Consider the following 17,386-nt stretch of genomic DNA (forward strand, 5'->3'; position numbering starts at 1 on the left):
TAGCCTTTAGATATAAATGTCTCTAAATTATTATTGCTTAAATGGATGCACAGAAAATCTCTGATGGTCCTTACAAATCTCACACTCTGTTAGCATATTCATACAATTGCTGAGATCATTCTTTTCATCTTTGGCAATGTGTAGGATGCTTTGTATACAAAGGATTTGCTGGTTATTTTCTGTTCTTTTCTGTTGTGCTTTTTAGATTAGAAACCCTTGGGGAAAAAACTTATGCAGTTTCTTCTATAATTTATACAGCTCTGTTTACATTCACCAGTTTGTTTATTATTCATTGTATAACAGCAGGGAAAGCATCTTCAAAGAAAAAGCTAGAAAAGTTGCTAAAATTCAAGGCCTGTACAGTTTAGCAAAAATGTGAATGATTCACATATTCTAGTCATTTTTTAACTTTTGCAGCAGCAGCAGCAAAATATTGGAGAACCTAAAATATTTGCTTTAAGTGATAAGAAACACACTAATTCTGTATAAGGCCTCCAGAAAAGTCAAGAAAGAAAGGTGGAAAAATGTATCATGGGAACTATCATCTACTTTGATGTTATGAACTCAAAGTTGGATCTAATGGATTGACTATTAAAATCATGAGCATGCCCACTGATAATATGGTACGTAAATGAGTAAAAGAGTACCCAGGTGCCCCATAAAAGCAAGAACCCAGGAACTAACCACGCCTCCAGTAAGAAAGAGAATGGGAGAAATACAATGATAGAATGAGTGGTTTAATCATACGATTTTTAAGTGATACTAACTTTAAGAATAGTGCTGCCAAAGCAAAGCTTCAAATGATCAGTAAGAGCAATTGCAAGTTAATGTTGAACACAAGCCAGATTTAAGATTACATTTCCTCTTATAACATTAAACTCACTTATATTTTAGTGTGTGTTGATTTTATTTAAACATACTGGAAAAATCACTTTGCCAAGTACTACTCCTGTACCCTTTTATTCCATCTCTGAGCCCTTGGGCTGGAGTTTGGAAAGGTAATGACATTTGGTAGGTCTTACTCAAGTGAATTTATTGTGCAACTGTGTGCTCTGTACTAGACTTACGTTTTAAACTGTGTGTCAAAGAACATAAAGTATACCTACAGCAGCCATGGAATTAAGCTGATCGATGTAGAATTCAGGCCAACTTGTAGCTCCTTTGTTTTCTTCCTGGTCCTAGAAGGAAAGAAAACTGTTGATATTCCACCAGATGTATACACACAACAGATAAGCACATCAGACATCCAGAGCACAAAGACAATGGCCCACATAAACCACTAAAGACACTGTGATACGAGATATTTATTTTTAAATGTTGGCTTTATATCATCAGAATGCCCACTTGATTAGGGTGGTCTTTCCTAATCCAACTTCCAGAGAAAGTGCTGAAGTCTGAATTAGGTGTGACAAAGGGGACATTTTAGTGGAAACTTAGCCACACCATGGTATAAAGTTGTTTTCCTTCAGAGGCACACTAACATTGGGAAAGGCAGGGAGTTTGGTTGTGAGCAAAGATCTCTAGGTCCTATACTGCACTGAGGAGATAGTACTGCTGGACTACACATCTGTATAAAATCTTCAGAAGAAGAAAACTTGCCTTTAAAATGACCACAGGGTTTAGCCAGTTGTTAGTCCGACCTTTTCACTTAGGTTATTCAGACTCCCACAGACAGTACAAGTTCTGAAGAACAATTTCATTGATGTGGCCAAAACTATGTCCTGCTTCACAGGAGAGGTAGAATAAAGCCTGACATTGAGTGGAAGGTAGTAAAATGAACTCTTGTTAGTCCTAGTCCCAGCCTTCACGATGTGGCAGCTTGGAAGTTTGGATTCAAAATGTAGTAGGCCTGAGGTGAAAGGAACTGAAGCCCAAAGAAATTTGGGAAACCACTCTAGCCAGTCTTGTGTCTTTCAAACCAGAGTGATCAGAAGCCAGCCCCACGGCACCCAGGGCTCCTGTGGATGGGAGCTCTGTGGCAGCCCAAGCTACACCTACAAAAACAAGAAGGTGACTGTGGTATCTGCTCCACAGGATGATCAATCCCATCAGAAGTTGTCAGAGTTTTACATGCATGTTTGCAAGTCCATGTGCCCTTGAGTCATCTGTGTGATCAGACCTTATGTAGTTTGAAAAGGAAAATTTATGCTACTCTCTAGCTTCCCCTTCAGACAGCACCTTAGTATAACTGATTCCCCTTGTCCTCTTGGATAACATATGCCAGGCACATGTATCTACTTCCTGACAATGGGTATAGTCACAACCTATTTTGTTTGTGGAAATAGAGCAGAGAGCTCTATTTATTGGTGTCAGAATCCTAATCCTTGGGATACTGGTTTCAAGGTGAGGCATTTAATTGCAGTCCTATACTTTACCTCAAAAAATACTTTCTCTAAGCAAATCTTTCCAGGCAGGTCTACTTGGGTGGGATGAAAGAAATTTCAAAACGATTTTGCCTCTAAAAAGGGGCAAAGTGACTCTTTCTTATAGTGCCTTAAAAGCTGGCAGTAACTGATACCTGAACTCGACAGTTGCATAAATTTCATCTGGAGATTGAACAAGCCAGATGATGGGGACAAAGGCCATAACAGTGACTTTGAAGTTGGACTGTATTACACTTCCCTGGTTTTAAATAGTTTAGGAAATCTGATGAGCTTTTGGAACAGCCCTCGATTATAATTTAACATGTTAATAAAATAGCTACAGTGGTAGTGTAAATGCTGAACCCCTTTCTCCTCTTAAAATGGAGTACTGAAGTTAGCAAAATCCCACTGTTACCAATGTGTCTAACAAGCCAAAACCCACAGTGATACTCAATGGTATTTGAATCTACATGCATAAAATGAAATAAAAGGTGCTGGATCTTTCTATACCTCAAACTGTGGCAAATTTCCAAAACTAAAATAAAATCAAGTTCCATGTCCAAGGTCCCATGAGAGCCTGTCTGTTGTAAGCTTAATAATCACAGTTACAGAACAGAGATCATTTAAAAACTGAAGATTACTATATATAGAGAAATCTTTGCACTTTGAAAAAGCTGTAGTAATGTAAACAGATTAAGAGTAAACCTAGATACTGTCGTCAAAATAAAGGGAAAAAAGCTTTGTTTTATTTCACATGCCTTGGTGCTGAGAGAATCAAATGAGCTAATACATGTGAAAGTGTCTTATAAATGTACTGTTATCACTATCCCTGTATTACTGGGGGGGTGATCCTCAGACATCTTCATTTTGGCAATGCATCTCCAGTTTCCCCTGGGCAGCCTTGGTCCCTCTATGTGGTGTGTGCTGTAATAGCCAAGTGAAACTTACATCTTGTGAGTCACCTCTTTCCTTCTACTTTCTGTGGCTGTTAGTCTATACTACTGCAAAGGTACAAGTCAGAAAGAGATGAATTCAACTGTTCCATGGTGGTTCCATAAAAAGCACCAGACACTAAGATACATCAAGGGAGACCCTCTCCTAAAAAGTCCATAGAAAAATGCAATGTACAATCTTCCTGGAGGGCAATGGAGTTCTATGTATTGCAGAGCCTCTAGCAATATATTATTCTTTGAACCATATATCTCAATTCTGTAATTCTGTTTATTTGTTCTAGGGAAACAAGTGAGAAAATATACAAGATTTTACCAATTGCATTAGTTGTAATGGAAGCAGCAGCAGTATCTAACACTTACATAGCTCACTATGTGTCTAAGCACTGCACTCTTCATTTAGTCTACCCTATGAGGTTTTTACACCCATTTTACTGAAAAGGAAAAAGAGAAGTTAGATGAGCTGTCAAGGGTCATACTGCTGGAAATTCAGAGGCAGCAGGAAAGAATCAGAGCAACCTCTTTCCTAAGATTAGCCCTCATATTAATCACAAGCTGTATACATTAAATGCAAAGCTAGCTTTCATTCTTAACTCACTTTACTGTAACAGAACTCAAACATGGCTAGTAGCTCATTTAGAAGGTAAAGAAATACAATAGTCTTTCTAAGCCTGCTTCATTTCCAACTAGTAAATATTTTCACCTTTCCCTAAGCCCCTTGCTATTTTTGTTACATTCAACTTGTCTGAATATTATTCTATAGGTCTGCTACCTTACTTTGGGTTACCTGATGCCCCTCGCTAGTTGCCTTCCGAAAGAACTCTTCTGCCTCTCTGTCAAGGCCTTAACTATCTTACACATGTGCATACAGACAGTACTTAAAGCTTTCTCCTAATCAGTTCTCCAGGTCCGATATCCACTTCAGTCTAAAGCCCATCTTTGTGGACATTTCTCAATAGCACTTGAAAATTTATCTGTTAGTGTTGAACATTTCTGGACACTGGAATTGTAAACAAGTACTTCCCTCAGTCACGCACATATAATCCTACTTTTGGCTGCTTCCTTCACCAATTCCGTTAGAATCTTTCGCTAATGAATAAGACTATTCATTTCATTATATTCTTAAAAAAAAAAATTTCCTCTCTTTCAATATAGATTGTTGCTAACACTTAATGGCATCTAGAGGAGGTTCTCCTATGGGAACACAAATTCTAACATTCATATTAGTGCTCTTTTTATTCTGCCTAAAGAAGGGATAAGGGATAATTCATGTTGAAATCTAGTTTTGTTTCTTCTTGAAAGTGTTATAACAATGTATGTTTATATGCCTATCTACAGAAGGTCTATTAGATAATTAGAATTGATATAAATAGTTTATGCTATTAAGGTTCTCCACCAATCGTTTTTCGAGAATATTTACAAGTATCACTTATTTTTAGCGAGATAGAATGGTAGAAAGAAGACTAGACAGGCCATCCAAAGGTGCAATTCCAGACCATACTTTTTGGTTTACTCCTCTGGTATTGGTGGGGCAAGTTCGAATTATCTCTGGACCTCATTTTCCTTCTTTTCAAAACAAGAGGCTGACACTAGGCTATTTCTAAGCCCTAATATTGGATGTCACAGGAAACATAATGTGTACTGTACATAGATGGAAGTCCCAATTTGAACATCAATAATATTTTTTATTTGTGTTGATCACTGATTCAGTTACAAAACTTATTTTCAACAGCTACTTCCTTTTTGAGAGAACTGGGGGAGGGGGTGTGTGTGTGCTAGCAGTAATTATTTTATTATGTCTCCTTAGTGGATTGATGGACATCAGTAAGGGAATATTCAGGACAAGATCTACAGGTAGGCAGCATTCACCCCCGACACTTTGATTTGCCTTTGCTGGCAGCCTGTTTTTTAGGTTGTCTACTTTGCTCCCATTATCCCAAATTCCGAAAAATGTCTTTGCTAGAAAAGGAAACTTGTAGAGAAAGTACAGGGGCCTTTCCAGGGCATTGTTTTCTTTTTCTTTTTCTTTTTTTCTTTTAAACCAGGCTTTAAACAGCCAACTCATTTACAAGGTAAAGAAATACAATAGTCTTTCTAACCCTGCTTCATTTCCAACTGGTAAATATTTTCATTCCAAATCTCTGATCAACGGTTAGGAAAAAATTCCAAGAGATCCTACTCTACCCTCTTTAAATCACAACAGTGAATTTATTTTCAGTGAATTTCACTTTGCCCATAAGAAGAATTTTGCATTGTTTCTTAGTCTGTACTCTTTCTTGGGTAAATATTCACAGTTACATCCTCAGATTTTTGTCTCTTCCTTCACTGTCATCTCCCTCTACTAACTTGAAGGTGACCGTGTTCTACTTCTGTTATTGCCACCAACAGGCATGTGTGTGAGTCCTCAGCCATTCATCATTAGCTATGTGACTTTCAGGCAGTCAAGTTAAGTAATCTCGTTTTTACTCTGAGTTTCCTAATCCGTAAAATGGGTGCCTACCTTATAGAGTCATTGTGGGGATTCAGAGTTAATACAAGAAAGCACTGGGAACAGTACACACAGAAGTTCAACGAAGTTTAGCTATGGTGATAAAGATACTGTTCCAGAATCTCCTGTTACGTCCATTCTAGGTCCTGGTTGCTGGGGCTATAAATTGGAGCAACCAGTTTGGAGGTAAGTTTTGGTGATAATAATTCAAATTTAAAATGCCTTTGACTCTAAGTCTACTTTCAGGAATTTGGCCCATAATTACATGTTCACACATGCACAGATATATATTACAAAGATTTTTCCAGGCAGAATCATCTGTTTCAGCAAATAATAGAAAAGGAAGCAAATGAAATATATGGAGAGGGGAATAGTTGAATAAATTACTGTGAATTACTGTGTAGCAGTAGTAAAAAATAAAGTAGAGCTAAGTAATGATATAAAAATGATCAAATATATTGTGGATAAATGTTTAAGAAGATTATTATTTTCCATCTGTAGGTGAAAAATGTAGATACATTTTATATACAAACATTTCTAGAAATATATACAATAAAAGTTAACAATAGCTACCTCTCAGTATCAGTTGGGAAACTTTGCACAATTTAAATTTTTATCTTAAAGCACGCGCTATTTTCACAATTGAAATACAAGTAAGTTTTTAAGCATTTACTCATTCTGTTAGGACAAAAGCTTTGCTTTTTTTTTTGATGTTCTATATAACGTGAAAGGCATGGACCCTGTGGCACTTGGGATGCCTCTTTTTTCTACCTCAAGACACCCCCAACAGAAAATAATTAAAAAGCATTTCTCTACCAATTGTCTTCTGTCAGAATTTTCTATTTCTGAAACACCTATAACACCAATAGCTACTTTTAATGCAGATACAGAGATTGTGTGATTTGGCCTAAGATTTATGTACCTGGAGCATGCTAAAAATTTCTAAATTTCCACCCTCATTTGGAAATTTGTGAGGCAAATGATTTCTTGCTAGTAGCTAAAGTCTTTCATTGATCTAAGTGGGATTCATAGTACAATTAAAAAGCTAAGTCTTTAAATAAGAATAACTTCTTTGGAGATTACCACAGGACAAATTGTTAATAGGATCATTAGACAAATAATATTTAAGTCCTGGGAGAGTTTTCCAGTCCAAATCTTCAGTTTAAGATGCTCTTAGTAAGGCCCAAAATAGGCTGTACAAAGGTCAATCAATTGTAAAGGATGTGCTCTGTGGTTGTTCACCAGACCACAAATCACAGGCTGAAGCAGCCTTCACTTGGCCCCCTAAAGCCATAAATCTCCACGTGTTCTTTGGCAAACCCAAGTTCTTAGGTAACACTTGTCAGGACAGAAAGACACTCTTCCATTGTCTAGACTGCCTACAAGCAAGGTATAGTAGTGCCATCAACTCAAAAATATTGAGGCATATTAAGGATTAACCAAATGAACCTCAATAGCAGAAAGATATTATTTCAGTGTGGTACCAAGTAAACTATAGTCTAATAATTTTCAGTACACGACAAAAGCAACTAATTTTTCTACTAATAAAAATTCTGTTCCATTTGCAAAGACAATGTTATTAGACACCATGTTAACCATGATCATATACAGGATCAAGAAGTTTTATTCCTTGTTAATGAGCAAAATAGTAACTGGTGCATTAAATTGTCATTACTATTCTGGATTTCATGAGCCTAACCCCCATATACTAATGAACACAACGGATGTTAAAAGTTTCACTTTATACCTATAATTAAAAAAAAAAAAAAGGCAGAAAAGGGCAGATAGGCCAAAATCTTTTATTCTGCTATGTCCCCATGATGTGTGGCATCTAATGCAAGTGAATGATAGGAAATAGGTGCCCATGTGGGTCCAAGCAACAGAGAAGGAAGAGCAAGTAGGATCAAAGATGGAAAAAAAAATTATAGGACACCTTACCAATAACTCTGCTAACTTTCCTCTCTAAGTCAATAGTAATGTGAGCATCATCTTCTCAGAAGATGGCCATGATGAAGTCTGGAACACTCTACTAGACCAGTGTGCCGGTTTAGATATATTATGTCCCCCAAAACACCATGTTCTCTGATGCAGTCTTGTGGGGGCAGACATATTAGTGTTGATTAGGTTGAACCTATTGATTGAGTGTTTTCATGGAGATGTGACTCAATCAACTGTGGGCAAGACCTTTGATTGGATAATTTCCATGGAGGTGTTACCCCACCCATTCAGGGTGGGTCTGAATTAAATCACTGGAGCCATACTAAAGAGCTGACAAACAGAAGGAACTCAGAGCATCTAAGAATGACAGTCTGGAGACAGCTGTAGCTAAGAGAGGACAAAAGGCCCCAAGAGCAACATTTTGGAGAATGCCACTTTGAAATGCAACCTGGGAGCAAGCAGATGCCAGCCATGTGCCTTCTGAGCTAACAGAGCTTTTCCGGATGCCAATGGCCTTTCTCCAGTGAAGATACTCTATTGTTGATGCCTTACCTTGGACACTTTATGGCCTTAAGACTGTAACCCCTTTATAAAAGCCAATCCACTTCTGGTATTTTGCATAATGGCAGCATTAGCAAACCAGAACAACCAGGAATCAGGAAACTTTTCTGTGAAGCTCCAGAGAGTAAATATTTTAGGCTTTGCGGGCCATATAATCTGTTGCAACTACTCAATTCTGCTATTGTAGTGTGAAAGCTGCCATAAAATGAATGGGCATTGCTGGGTGCCAATAAAACTTTATTTATAAGAACAGATGACTGGCCAGATCTGGCCCGCTGGCCATAGGTTCCTGACCCCTGTGCTAAACTAAACTAGGCTCTCAAGAGGGCTAGAGCATATAAAAATTACAACTTAGCTACCAACTATTTTCCATGCTTTCCACTTTCCCTGAAGCTCATCTACCTCCAGCAAGGCCCAATTATAAATTAGGATCTGCTCATAAAGTGTTAAGAATTTGTCCAGGAACCTGCACTTTTTCTCAAGAAAAATCAGTGACCTACCATGTCTGAAAAGTCTTCCTCCTTGCCAAACTCACTGATCCCTGGAAATAGTTTAACCGTACTGTTTAAAATAACACCATTAGGTCCTTGAAATCCTGATATTTGCCTCTGGTCCTTTGTTTCTTGTTCTTTCACTGGGAAGAGAAGAACCAGCAGGTCTAGAAACCTGGGTTCCTGAGACTGTTGCTTCACTCTGCCCTTCCAACACTTACCACCAGCTCCTAACAGTAGACAAAGCTATATACTAAATCAGAGTCTTGCCAACAGAAGGCAGTTAGTTTCACAAATAATTCCTGTGCACACATTTCAAGATAGCCATGTGGTCCCTGAGACTGCCAATCCTGGTTAAATTTTTTGGCTACTGCCATGATTATCCATCAAGTGCATCTGTTGCCAAAATCTGGTTGGGCCCACACAAGGAATGTTTACGGAACAGGAGCTTCTTCATCTGCCAGGAAATCCAACACCTCCTCCTAAGCCTCAGAATGTCAGTTAATTTCCAGAAAGACTCAAGGCTGACTTGTAACAACAATGGCTTTCATATTTAGCGTTTGGAATCACGGAAGAAGAGAGCACACCTCTTTCCCATTTTTTGTGATGTTTCAAAACATCTGTGTGCGAAGCTGAGAGAGTAGCTGCATATGAGAGTTTAAAGACGGCCGTTGAAAGCAGACTCTTGCTCCAGAGAAGCTAAGAGAGGACAAATGCCCCAAGAGCAACTGAGAGTGGCATTGTGGAGAGGAGCTGCAGCCTAGAGAGGAATGTCCTGGGATAAAGCCATTTTGAAACCAGAACTCTGGAGCAGTCACCAGCCATGTGCCTTCCCAGCTAACAGAGGTTTCCGGATACTATTGTTCATCCTCCAGCAAAGGTATCCGATTGTTGATGACTTACCTTAGACACTTTATGGCCTTAAGACTGTAACCGTGTAACCAAATAAACTCCCTTTTATAAAAGCCAAAAAAACAAAACAAACAAAAAAAAAAACACAAAACAAAACAAAACAAAACAAACAAACAAACAAAAAAAACATCTGTGTGCTTTAAGGAAAGCTATCATAGAATTTTAAAACTGGCCCTTGACCTTAGAGACACCTTAGCCAAAGCTTCCCCTCATAGGAGTCTCTTATAAAAGGTCATCAGCAGGGATAGATCATCTGCTCGCTTAGAGAAGGCCTACAGGTGTTCACAATCTTTGGAAAAGAGCATACTCACTAATTTCCCCCTTGTAACTTTCACTTGGGGTCTTAATTTTGCCCTTGAGAACTGCATAGAGTAAGTCTAATCTGTCCTATGGACAGCAACCCAGAAAATATTTAAACAATTTTAGTAAAGTAATTATGTCCTCACAAAGTCTTCTCTTTACCAAGCCAAAAAATCCCTGCTGGCTATACAGTACAATCTCATCTTCCTCAATTCATAAATAAATTTCAAATTTTCCCTAAGTTCATCATACCCTCATGTGCATGCAGTGTTGCAAAGATAAATCCAACAAATATTTCTAAACTCCCATTAGACGTCTCTTCTCACATGCTTATACCAATAATACACAACCCTAGACAATCTCTACTGAGAGATCAACCAGAAGATTTTGAACTGAAATGTCTCTTCAAGAGTATGAAATAGGACAGGCTCTCACTCTCCTATCCACAATGAATTACATTTATGACTTAGAATAAAAAACCCATGTCATATGAGGCAAAGGTAAGCATGTATAGTCCTTGTTTAATTAAGTATACATATTTTAATAAAATTGGCCATAAACTCAACAGCAAAATTGGTTTTCTTACTATAAGATTGAAGATGTGTTATTTCTAAAACAGAAATCAATGTTAACAGGATGGAAAATGGGTGAACAGGACCTAGGCTCAACACCTGCCAAGAATTTTTGTCTTCCTCTCCTTCTCAGGTCTAGGCAAGTAGAAAGCCTAGTAGGGAAGATATAAAATGCAATGTTTTCCCATAGAGAACCTCCCACTATCTTATCATGTACTCCAGTCTAAAATATTCTAAAATTTAAAATCTCAGCTCATTAGAACAAGGTAGCCCCCTCTTTATTCTCTAAGTTTAAAATTACATATTGATAAAGAATACTTTTTAACAAGTAAAATCATGACATGAACATATATCAAAGATTTTACCAAACATTCATAAATAAGGGAACTGTACGATGCTACCACTGGTTCGAAAGCAAATCCAAAGGGCAAAAACATGTATTAAAAATCAGGAATGCTGGAAAGACTTTGCAGATAGATGCAAAATTGGTTAACAAAGCAAATCAATGGCTTGCGACAAAATTTGCATTTCAATGGACAAGAATCATTTGCTTTGCTCTCAGTTTTATTTTGCTTTAACAATTTACAGATATGTGAATGACAATGAAAGATGGAGATAACCTTGACTCTCCCCACCCCACTCCTGCCGTCAACTTCAATATAACTGCAGTTTAGCAAATAAGAGATGCAGGATTAAGTGCTTCCCTGCTGAAGAGCATACAATCTATAAAGGTGTAATGCGGAAGTCAGCTGCATGACTAACACTTTACTTCAGGCCCCAAGCACCAAAATTATGTAAGTGCTTAGGCTTGCCCAAAGCTTGCCCCAAAACATGTACCCCATCACAACCACTTCACCTCAATTGAGTCCGTTTCTGCTTCCTTGTCTGGGCTGTGGTATCTATCTGTGCATCACTGAGTCTCTAACTTGAGACCACAGAGTTCCTAGCCATTCCACACTATCTCCCTTCTCTGTTCTGCTAAACCTGGTCCTCTATCCTCCCCAGGAATTTGTTGGGCAAGTAGGAGGGGAACTTCCAAGACTTCCTGCACTTGAAACAGCTCTAAACTCAGTGAGTTTAGACTCTCCATCCAGAAAGAACGCTATACTTGACTACTGCGCCTCAACAGTTTAATCTGGAGCCCAATGCCACATTAGAGCAACACATAGTCTACTAAACCCCACAAAAGGGCACAGTGGTTTTTTTTTTTTTATCTTCATTTTATTGAGATATATTCACATACCACGCAGTCATACAAAACAAATCGTGCATTTGATTGTTCGCAGTACCATCACATAGTTGTATATTCATCACCTAAATCAATCCCTGACACCTTCATTAGCACACACACAAAAATAACAAGAATAATAATTAAAGTGAAAAAAAGCAATTGAAGTAAAAAAGAACACTGGGTACCTCTGTCTGTTTGTTTGTTTGTTTCCTTCCCCTATTTTTCTACTCATCCATCCGTAAACTAGACAAAGTGGAGTGTGGTCCTTATGGCTTTCCCAATCCCACTGTCACCCCTCATAAGCTACATTTTTATACAATTGTCTTCGAGATTCATGGGTTCTGGGTTGTAGTTTGATAGTTTCAGGTATCCACCACCAGCTACCCCAATTCTTTTAGAACCTAAAAAGGGTTGTCCATATTGTGCGTAAGAGTGCCCACCAGAGTGACCTATCAGCTCCTTTTGGAATCTCTCTGCCACTGAAGCTTATTTCATTTCCTTTCACATCCCCCTTTTCATCAAGAAGATGTTCTCCGTCCCACGATGCCAGGTCTACATTCCTCCCCGGGAGTCATATTCTACATTGCCAGGGAGATTGACTCCCCTGGGTGTCTGATCCCACGTAGGGGGGAGGGCAGTGATTTCAACTTTCAAGTTGGCTTAGCTAGAGAGAGAGGGCCACATCTGAGCAACAAAGAGGCATTCGGGAGGAGGCTCTTAGGCACAATTATAGGGAGGCCTAGCCTCTCCTTTGCAGCAACCGTCTTCCCAAGGGTAAAACCTATGGTAGAGGGCTCCACCCATCAAACCACCAGTCCCCTATGTCTGTGGTCATGTTAGCAACCTTCGAGGTTGGGTAGGCCAATACCCCTGCATTCTCCACAGGCTCCTCAAGGGGGCACTACATATTTTTTTCCTTGTTTTTTTTGTTTTTTGTTTTTTTTAACTTTCTCTTCTTTTTTAAATCAACTGTATGGAAAAAAAAAAAAAAAAAAAAAAACATACAATAAAAGAACATTTCAAAGAGACCATAACAAGGGAGTAAGAAAAAGACAACTAACGCTTTACTTCCAACCTATTCCTACTTTACCCCAAGAAAGTTACCTAATATAGCAACATTTCTGTGAACTTGTTCCTACTATATCCATCAGAAATTTACAGACCATAGTCATTCCTGGCACAGTGGTTTTTTAAAAATCTAAATACCTATGTAGACAGCTTAACTCAGCAGCAGTATTAACACTATATTGCTGAATGTAGGGCTTCTGGAGAGCAGAATAGGAACAGCCCCACTTCTCGTAAGACCAGAGTGCTGCACTGAATTTAAAAAATCATTTGCTTTCCTTCTCATTCATTTACTCTTCCAACAAACACTTACTGAGTGCTCACAATGGGCTAGGCACTATTCTAGGTGTTGGAATACATGAAATAGAACAAAGCTCTCACTTCCTCTTCTCGTAATGAAAAGAAATAGTCAATTATTCCCTCCATTTTAACTAAACCTCATTCTTTATCAATCTATCTTCTAATTTCTAAATAGAGATTATTTACAAGCATTTCTGAGCTCCACGGGGGGAAAATGCTTTGAAACATTTCCTTAGTAGCATGGAAATAAAATGAAACTGGTAAAAAAAAAAAAGATCAAAAATTTTTTGGGTGGCCTGAAATGAAACAGAGTACATCAAACATCAGGATTGTAATACTTCTTGGCCAGCTATCACTTCTGTTCTCCCCAAAGTCATACACCCCAGAAAGCAAGAAAAGAGTGCTGCCTTCAACAGGACCAGTCACCCTCTCTAAAAGCAGCAACAACAAAGGAAAAAGGAACAATATGACTTCAAGATTAAAGAAACCACTGTATATCTGAATCAGCTCAGAACCAACACTCTCTTCATTCTGAAAAGGTCTCAGTTGACTTTATATCGTATGAAATCTCCAAAGTCACATGCTACAGGAACCAGGAAGGAAATGCATTTCATGTGTTGGTATATCCAAGAAAGCAGCCACCAGCCTAACTTAGAATTAAGAGCTGAGACATGACAATCCCAATCCCCAAACTACTTATTTATTTTAACAAGTAATTTCTTTGACAAAGCACTTCACAACATGGAATAGCACTGAAGCCTAAAAATCTCAATCAGTATAACTCCAACATCTGAAGCTGATTTTATATGACATTTCCCCCTATTTTCGTCACAGGGAAAAAGAAATGTTCTCCAACTATTATTTTCAGAAGTGATACAATATCACATTCCCCTAAAGGCAGGCACTTTGCCTCTGACACAAAGCTGTACAAGGACTTACAACAAATTACTTCTACATAGCTTGTTAAGAGTCAATTCTTTGACCTACATATTACTATGGAGTGCCATAGACACAGGTACAATTTGGTCCAGCTGGTGGGTAAATTAACATGTTTGGACACACATCACCAAACCCTTATGCAGTATGGAAATCCAATCAGTGGTGTCAGTGGCCTTTGCTGTTCACATCTTGCTACCAGATTTGCTGCTACCAGACCAGTCTTTCAGAATGTCATAAAGAAGGTTTGCAGGTTCTGTAAGCTGCTCTTGGGATAACAGTCAAAGTATATTTATGATTTGCAATATAATGCTTAACATGAGGCTATAACGAAGACCCTCTGGAAAACAGCAATTACACTATGAAGAGAATCATGGGAAATAGAAAGCACATAAAGGCATATTCCAGCCAGGAAAGCATCTCAGGATGACTGCAAAAAAAGCTAACACAGGGTTAAATGTTTCCTAGAAGGAGAGTCGTAAACAAATTTCTGATTCTAAGCCATCAATGACTAAAATCATTGCAGCATTTTCGGCAAAAAGAAAAACATCAGTTGGAAGATGTCACCATATCAGAAATGTCTAAATGTGGGGCAGGAGGAAGTACACCTTAGAAAATGAGCAAGCATAAAATACATTTTTACATACAGATAAAAGGATATCATCTTAAGATTGTTCGAGTTAAATTTTGCTTTGTACCACAATGAAGAATAAGAGAATTTAACACTGTAATTTAAGAGGGGTATACTTCGGTAGACTTTTTACTGTAACCCATTCCTACTGCCACAAATTACCAGGTTTCTGTAGTGTAAGGAATTTAGAGAACCCCAAATTAGAAGTATTAGCATACTAACTTACACTGGAAGGTCAAATGTTCTTCCTAATTACCAAAGAAGAGCAGCTCTGAAATGCACCAAGCATAAAATGGATTCAACAGTATTAGGCATACTGGAGCTATTAATGAAAAGAAAAAGATAATTATATGCAAGAAAGACTCAAGAAAAGTGTTTTTTATTCTTCTTTGATCTCTCTTCCAAAGCACACACTTCCTTCCATTGACCTTTCCTAAATCGATCTCCTTGACATGAAGTCAGGCAGACCAGGGGTGGTCTTTCTATGAAAGCAGGTGATAGTTCCAGGGAGATGTGCAAGAGAAAAGAAGCATGGAATATGTTACTTAAGTCCAACTATAATCTAGGGGCAAGAGGAGCCCTCAAGGTCCAGGAGAGCAAATGTGCTACATATGCCATATTCGCCTATCATCTGTCATGGCAGATGTTACTAATCAATTTCCACACCATTTCTTATTGAGATCATTCATAACCTCTGAATGCTTCTCCAAGTGCACCAGGCTTCCACTCCCAAATGTTTAGAGTTAGTAATCAAGATAAACCTTTTTTCTAACTCTGCTTGAGGTTATTCGTAGTCCACTCAGCTAACCAGAGCAGGAAGCCACAGTCTAAGGAATACTGTAACAAAGGATGTACATTGGTTTGTGCTGTCTGTCCACTAGGGTGGTGATAACCAGAATGGGCAGCTAGATGAGTGTGGGTTCTCAGATGTGAGATAGAGCAATCCCCTTTTCCATCAGAAATATAGCTATCACTGAGATAGCTAAGATTCCCCAACCAAACTCATTCTGGGACACACTGATAGTCTGTTTCCATATGCCTAGTACAATTCCACACTTTAAGATTGTTTAATTTTGGAAATGAAATAGAGCTGTGCTCATGTGCTTCAACATGCACAGGAAAGGAACTCAAAGGGCCTCACACAGTCACAGTTAGAACCTTGGTACCACCACAACACTGTTGACAAGTACTCTTCAGCAAAGATTGAAAGCTGTAAAACAGCCATGTACTCCTAACTCTGCAACGGACACAAAATGGAATTTGTCTTGTGCCAGAGCTATCAAAAGAGGGTTGTCAAAAGGAATCTGCTTAAGAATTATGATTTGGGGGCCAAAGACAGATCCTCTGTGACAGCTGAGAATCAATGCCCTCCCAGGGCTTCCATTCAAACCCAAAGCTCCACATTTCTTCCAATGACTGGACTGCAGGCAGGAGCATCCTCCCCACTGTGCAGTGCCCATGTAGTATGAATGATAAGCACAGAATGAACATGGTGGGAGTTGCCTCTCTAGCCCTCATTCTAGAGGGAAAAATAGAGCTCCACAAGACACACAACCCCTTTGTTCCCCATGACTCCACATTAAATGGTTTGTCCAACTAATATATATTTTTTTCTCAGTCGTATTGCTTACTTGTTTGAAAAATTGTAAGTGAGCACAAACACTTTTACATTCTTTCAGCCTGGTGTTCCGTAATTACAGGTAAAGCAAAGCCCGAGATAAAAAGCTGTTACTCATTGAAGAAATACATGTGTTAGGAAGCACAAAAGAAAGATGGTATCCACCAAGCAGATACATGTTCACTGTTTTTACAGTGCTGTAAAGAACAAACTATTCTATTTGCAGGATGAAGACAAAATCTTCAAAACCCATGAACTGACTTCTACATGGGAACCAGCTCAGAATTTAGGAAGGGGAATATGGCAAGCTCAACACTTCAATTTCCTAATACCTGAAGGAATCAAGGAATACAAGAAAGGAGAGAGACTTCGAAAATTTTTAAAAAGAGATGCTCAAGATAAAGAGGCTCTGGTTAGATGAGGAAGCAGAGACCAACTGTGTGATTTCCACCCATAGTAAATGTGCTTGTTTGTACAGATGTGATTGTGCACCTGCACTGTAGCAACCAAACAGGGAAGTGAATGGCTTAGAGGAACTTCCTGTGTTTGGTGATGGCATATATCAGTCAAGAGCTTGTGAAGATGGAAACATAATTTGCCTGGGTCTGGAACTAAGGGTACAAAGAGGTCTGGAGGAGAGGAAGAGTGAACCACACACAGATCAGTTTTCCTTTGTAGTAAAACCAAATAAACATAATGCTGAGGGAATTATCCATTTTGTATTTAAATGGACTATGGGTGTTTGAATGCAATGGTTTTCATTTTCTAAACCTGGGGTTATTTTTTTTTTGTTTGTTTCAATGAGCATTTTCTCAGCTAGTAATTTTTTATCTCAATTTGATTTGTGAGACATGTGGGAGACAACTGAAGAACTTTAATAATAGTTTCTTGTACCCAAAGCATTTGAACGTATGTAAAGTCATTCATCAGAACAATGAAATACTAGTTCTTCCTCTGAAACAGTATCAACCTCTCAGACAGTTGGCAACTAATTCACTGCTGATCTAAATTACTGCAATGACTTTGGAGA

The 17,386-nt window shown here is 38.5% G+C and overlaps 1 protein-coding gene across 2 annotated transcripts in view; it reads right to left on the reverse strand.

The window, feature by feature from the left end:
- DAAM1 (dishevelled associated activator of morphogenesis 1) overlaps window positions 1-17,386 on the reverse strand; it is a 177,369-nt gene that overhangs the window by 54,537 nt on the left and 105,446 nt on the right. For both annotated transcript variants that reach the window (XM_037832610.1, XM_037832611.1), the window contains exon 4: window positions 1,107-1,178. In XM_037832610.1, the coding sequence (XP_037688538.1) occupies window positions 1,107-1,178 (72 nt within the window). The remainder of the gene's footprint in view (window positions 1-1,106; window positions 1,179-17,386) is intronic.

This window comes from Choloepus didactylus, chromosome 4 (genome assembly GCF_015220235.1).
Source record: "Choloepus didactylus isolate mChoDid1 chromosome 4, mChoDid1.pri, whole genome shotgun sequence".
NCBI lineage: Eukaryota > Metazoa > Chordata > Mammalia > Pilosa > Megalonychidae > Choloepus > Choloepus didactylus.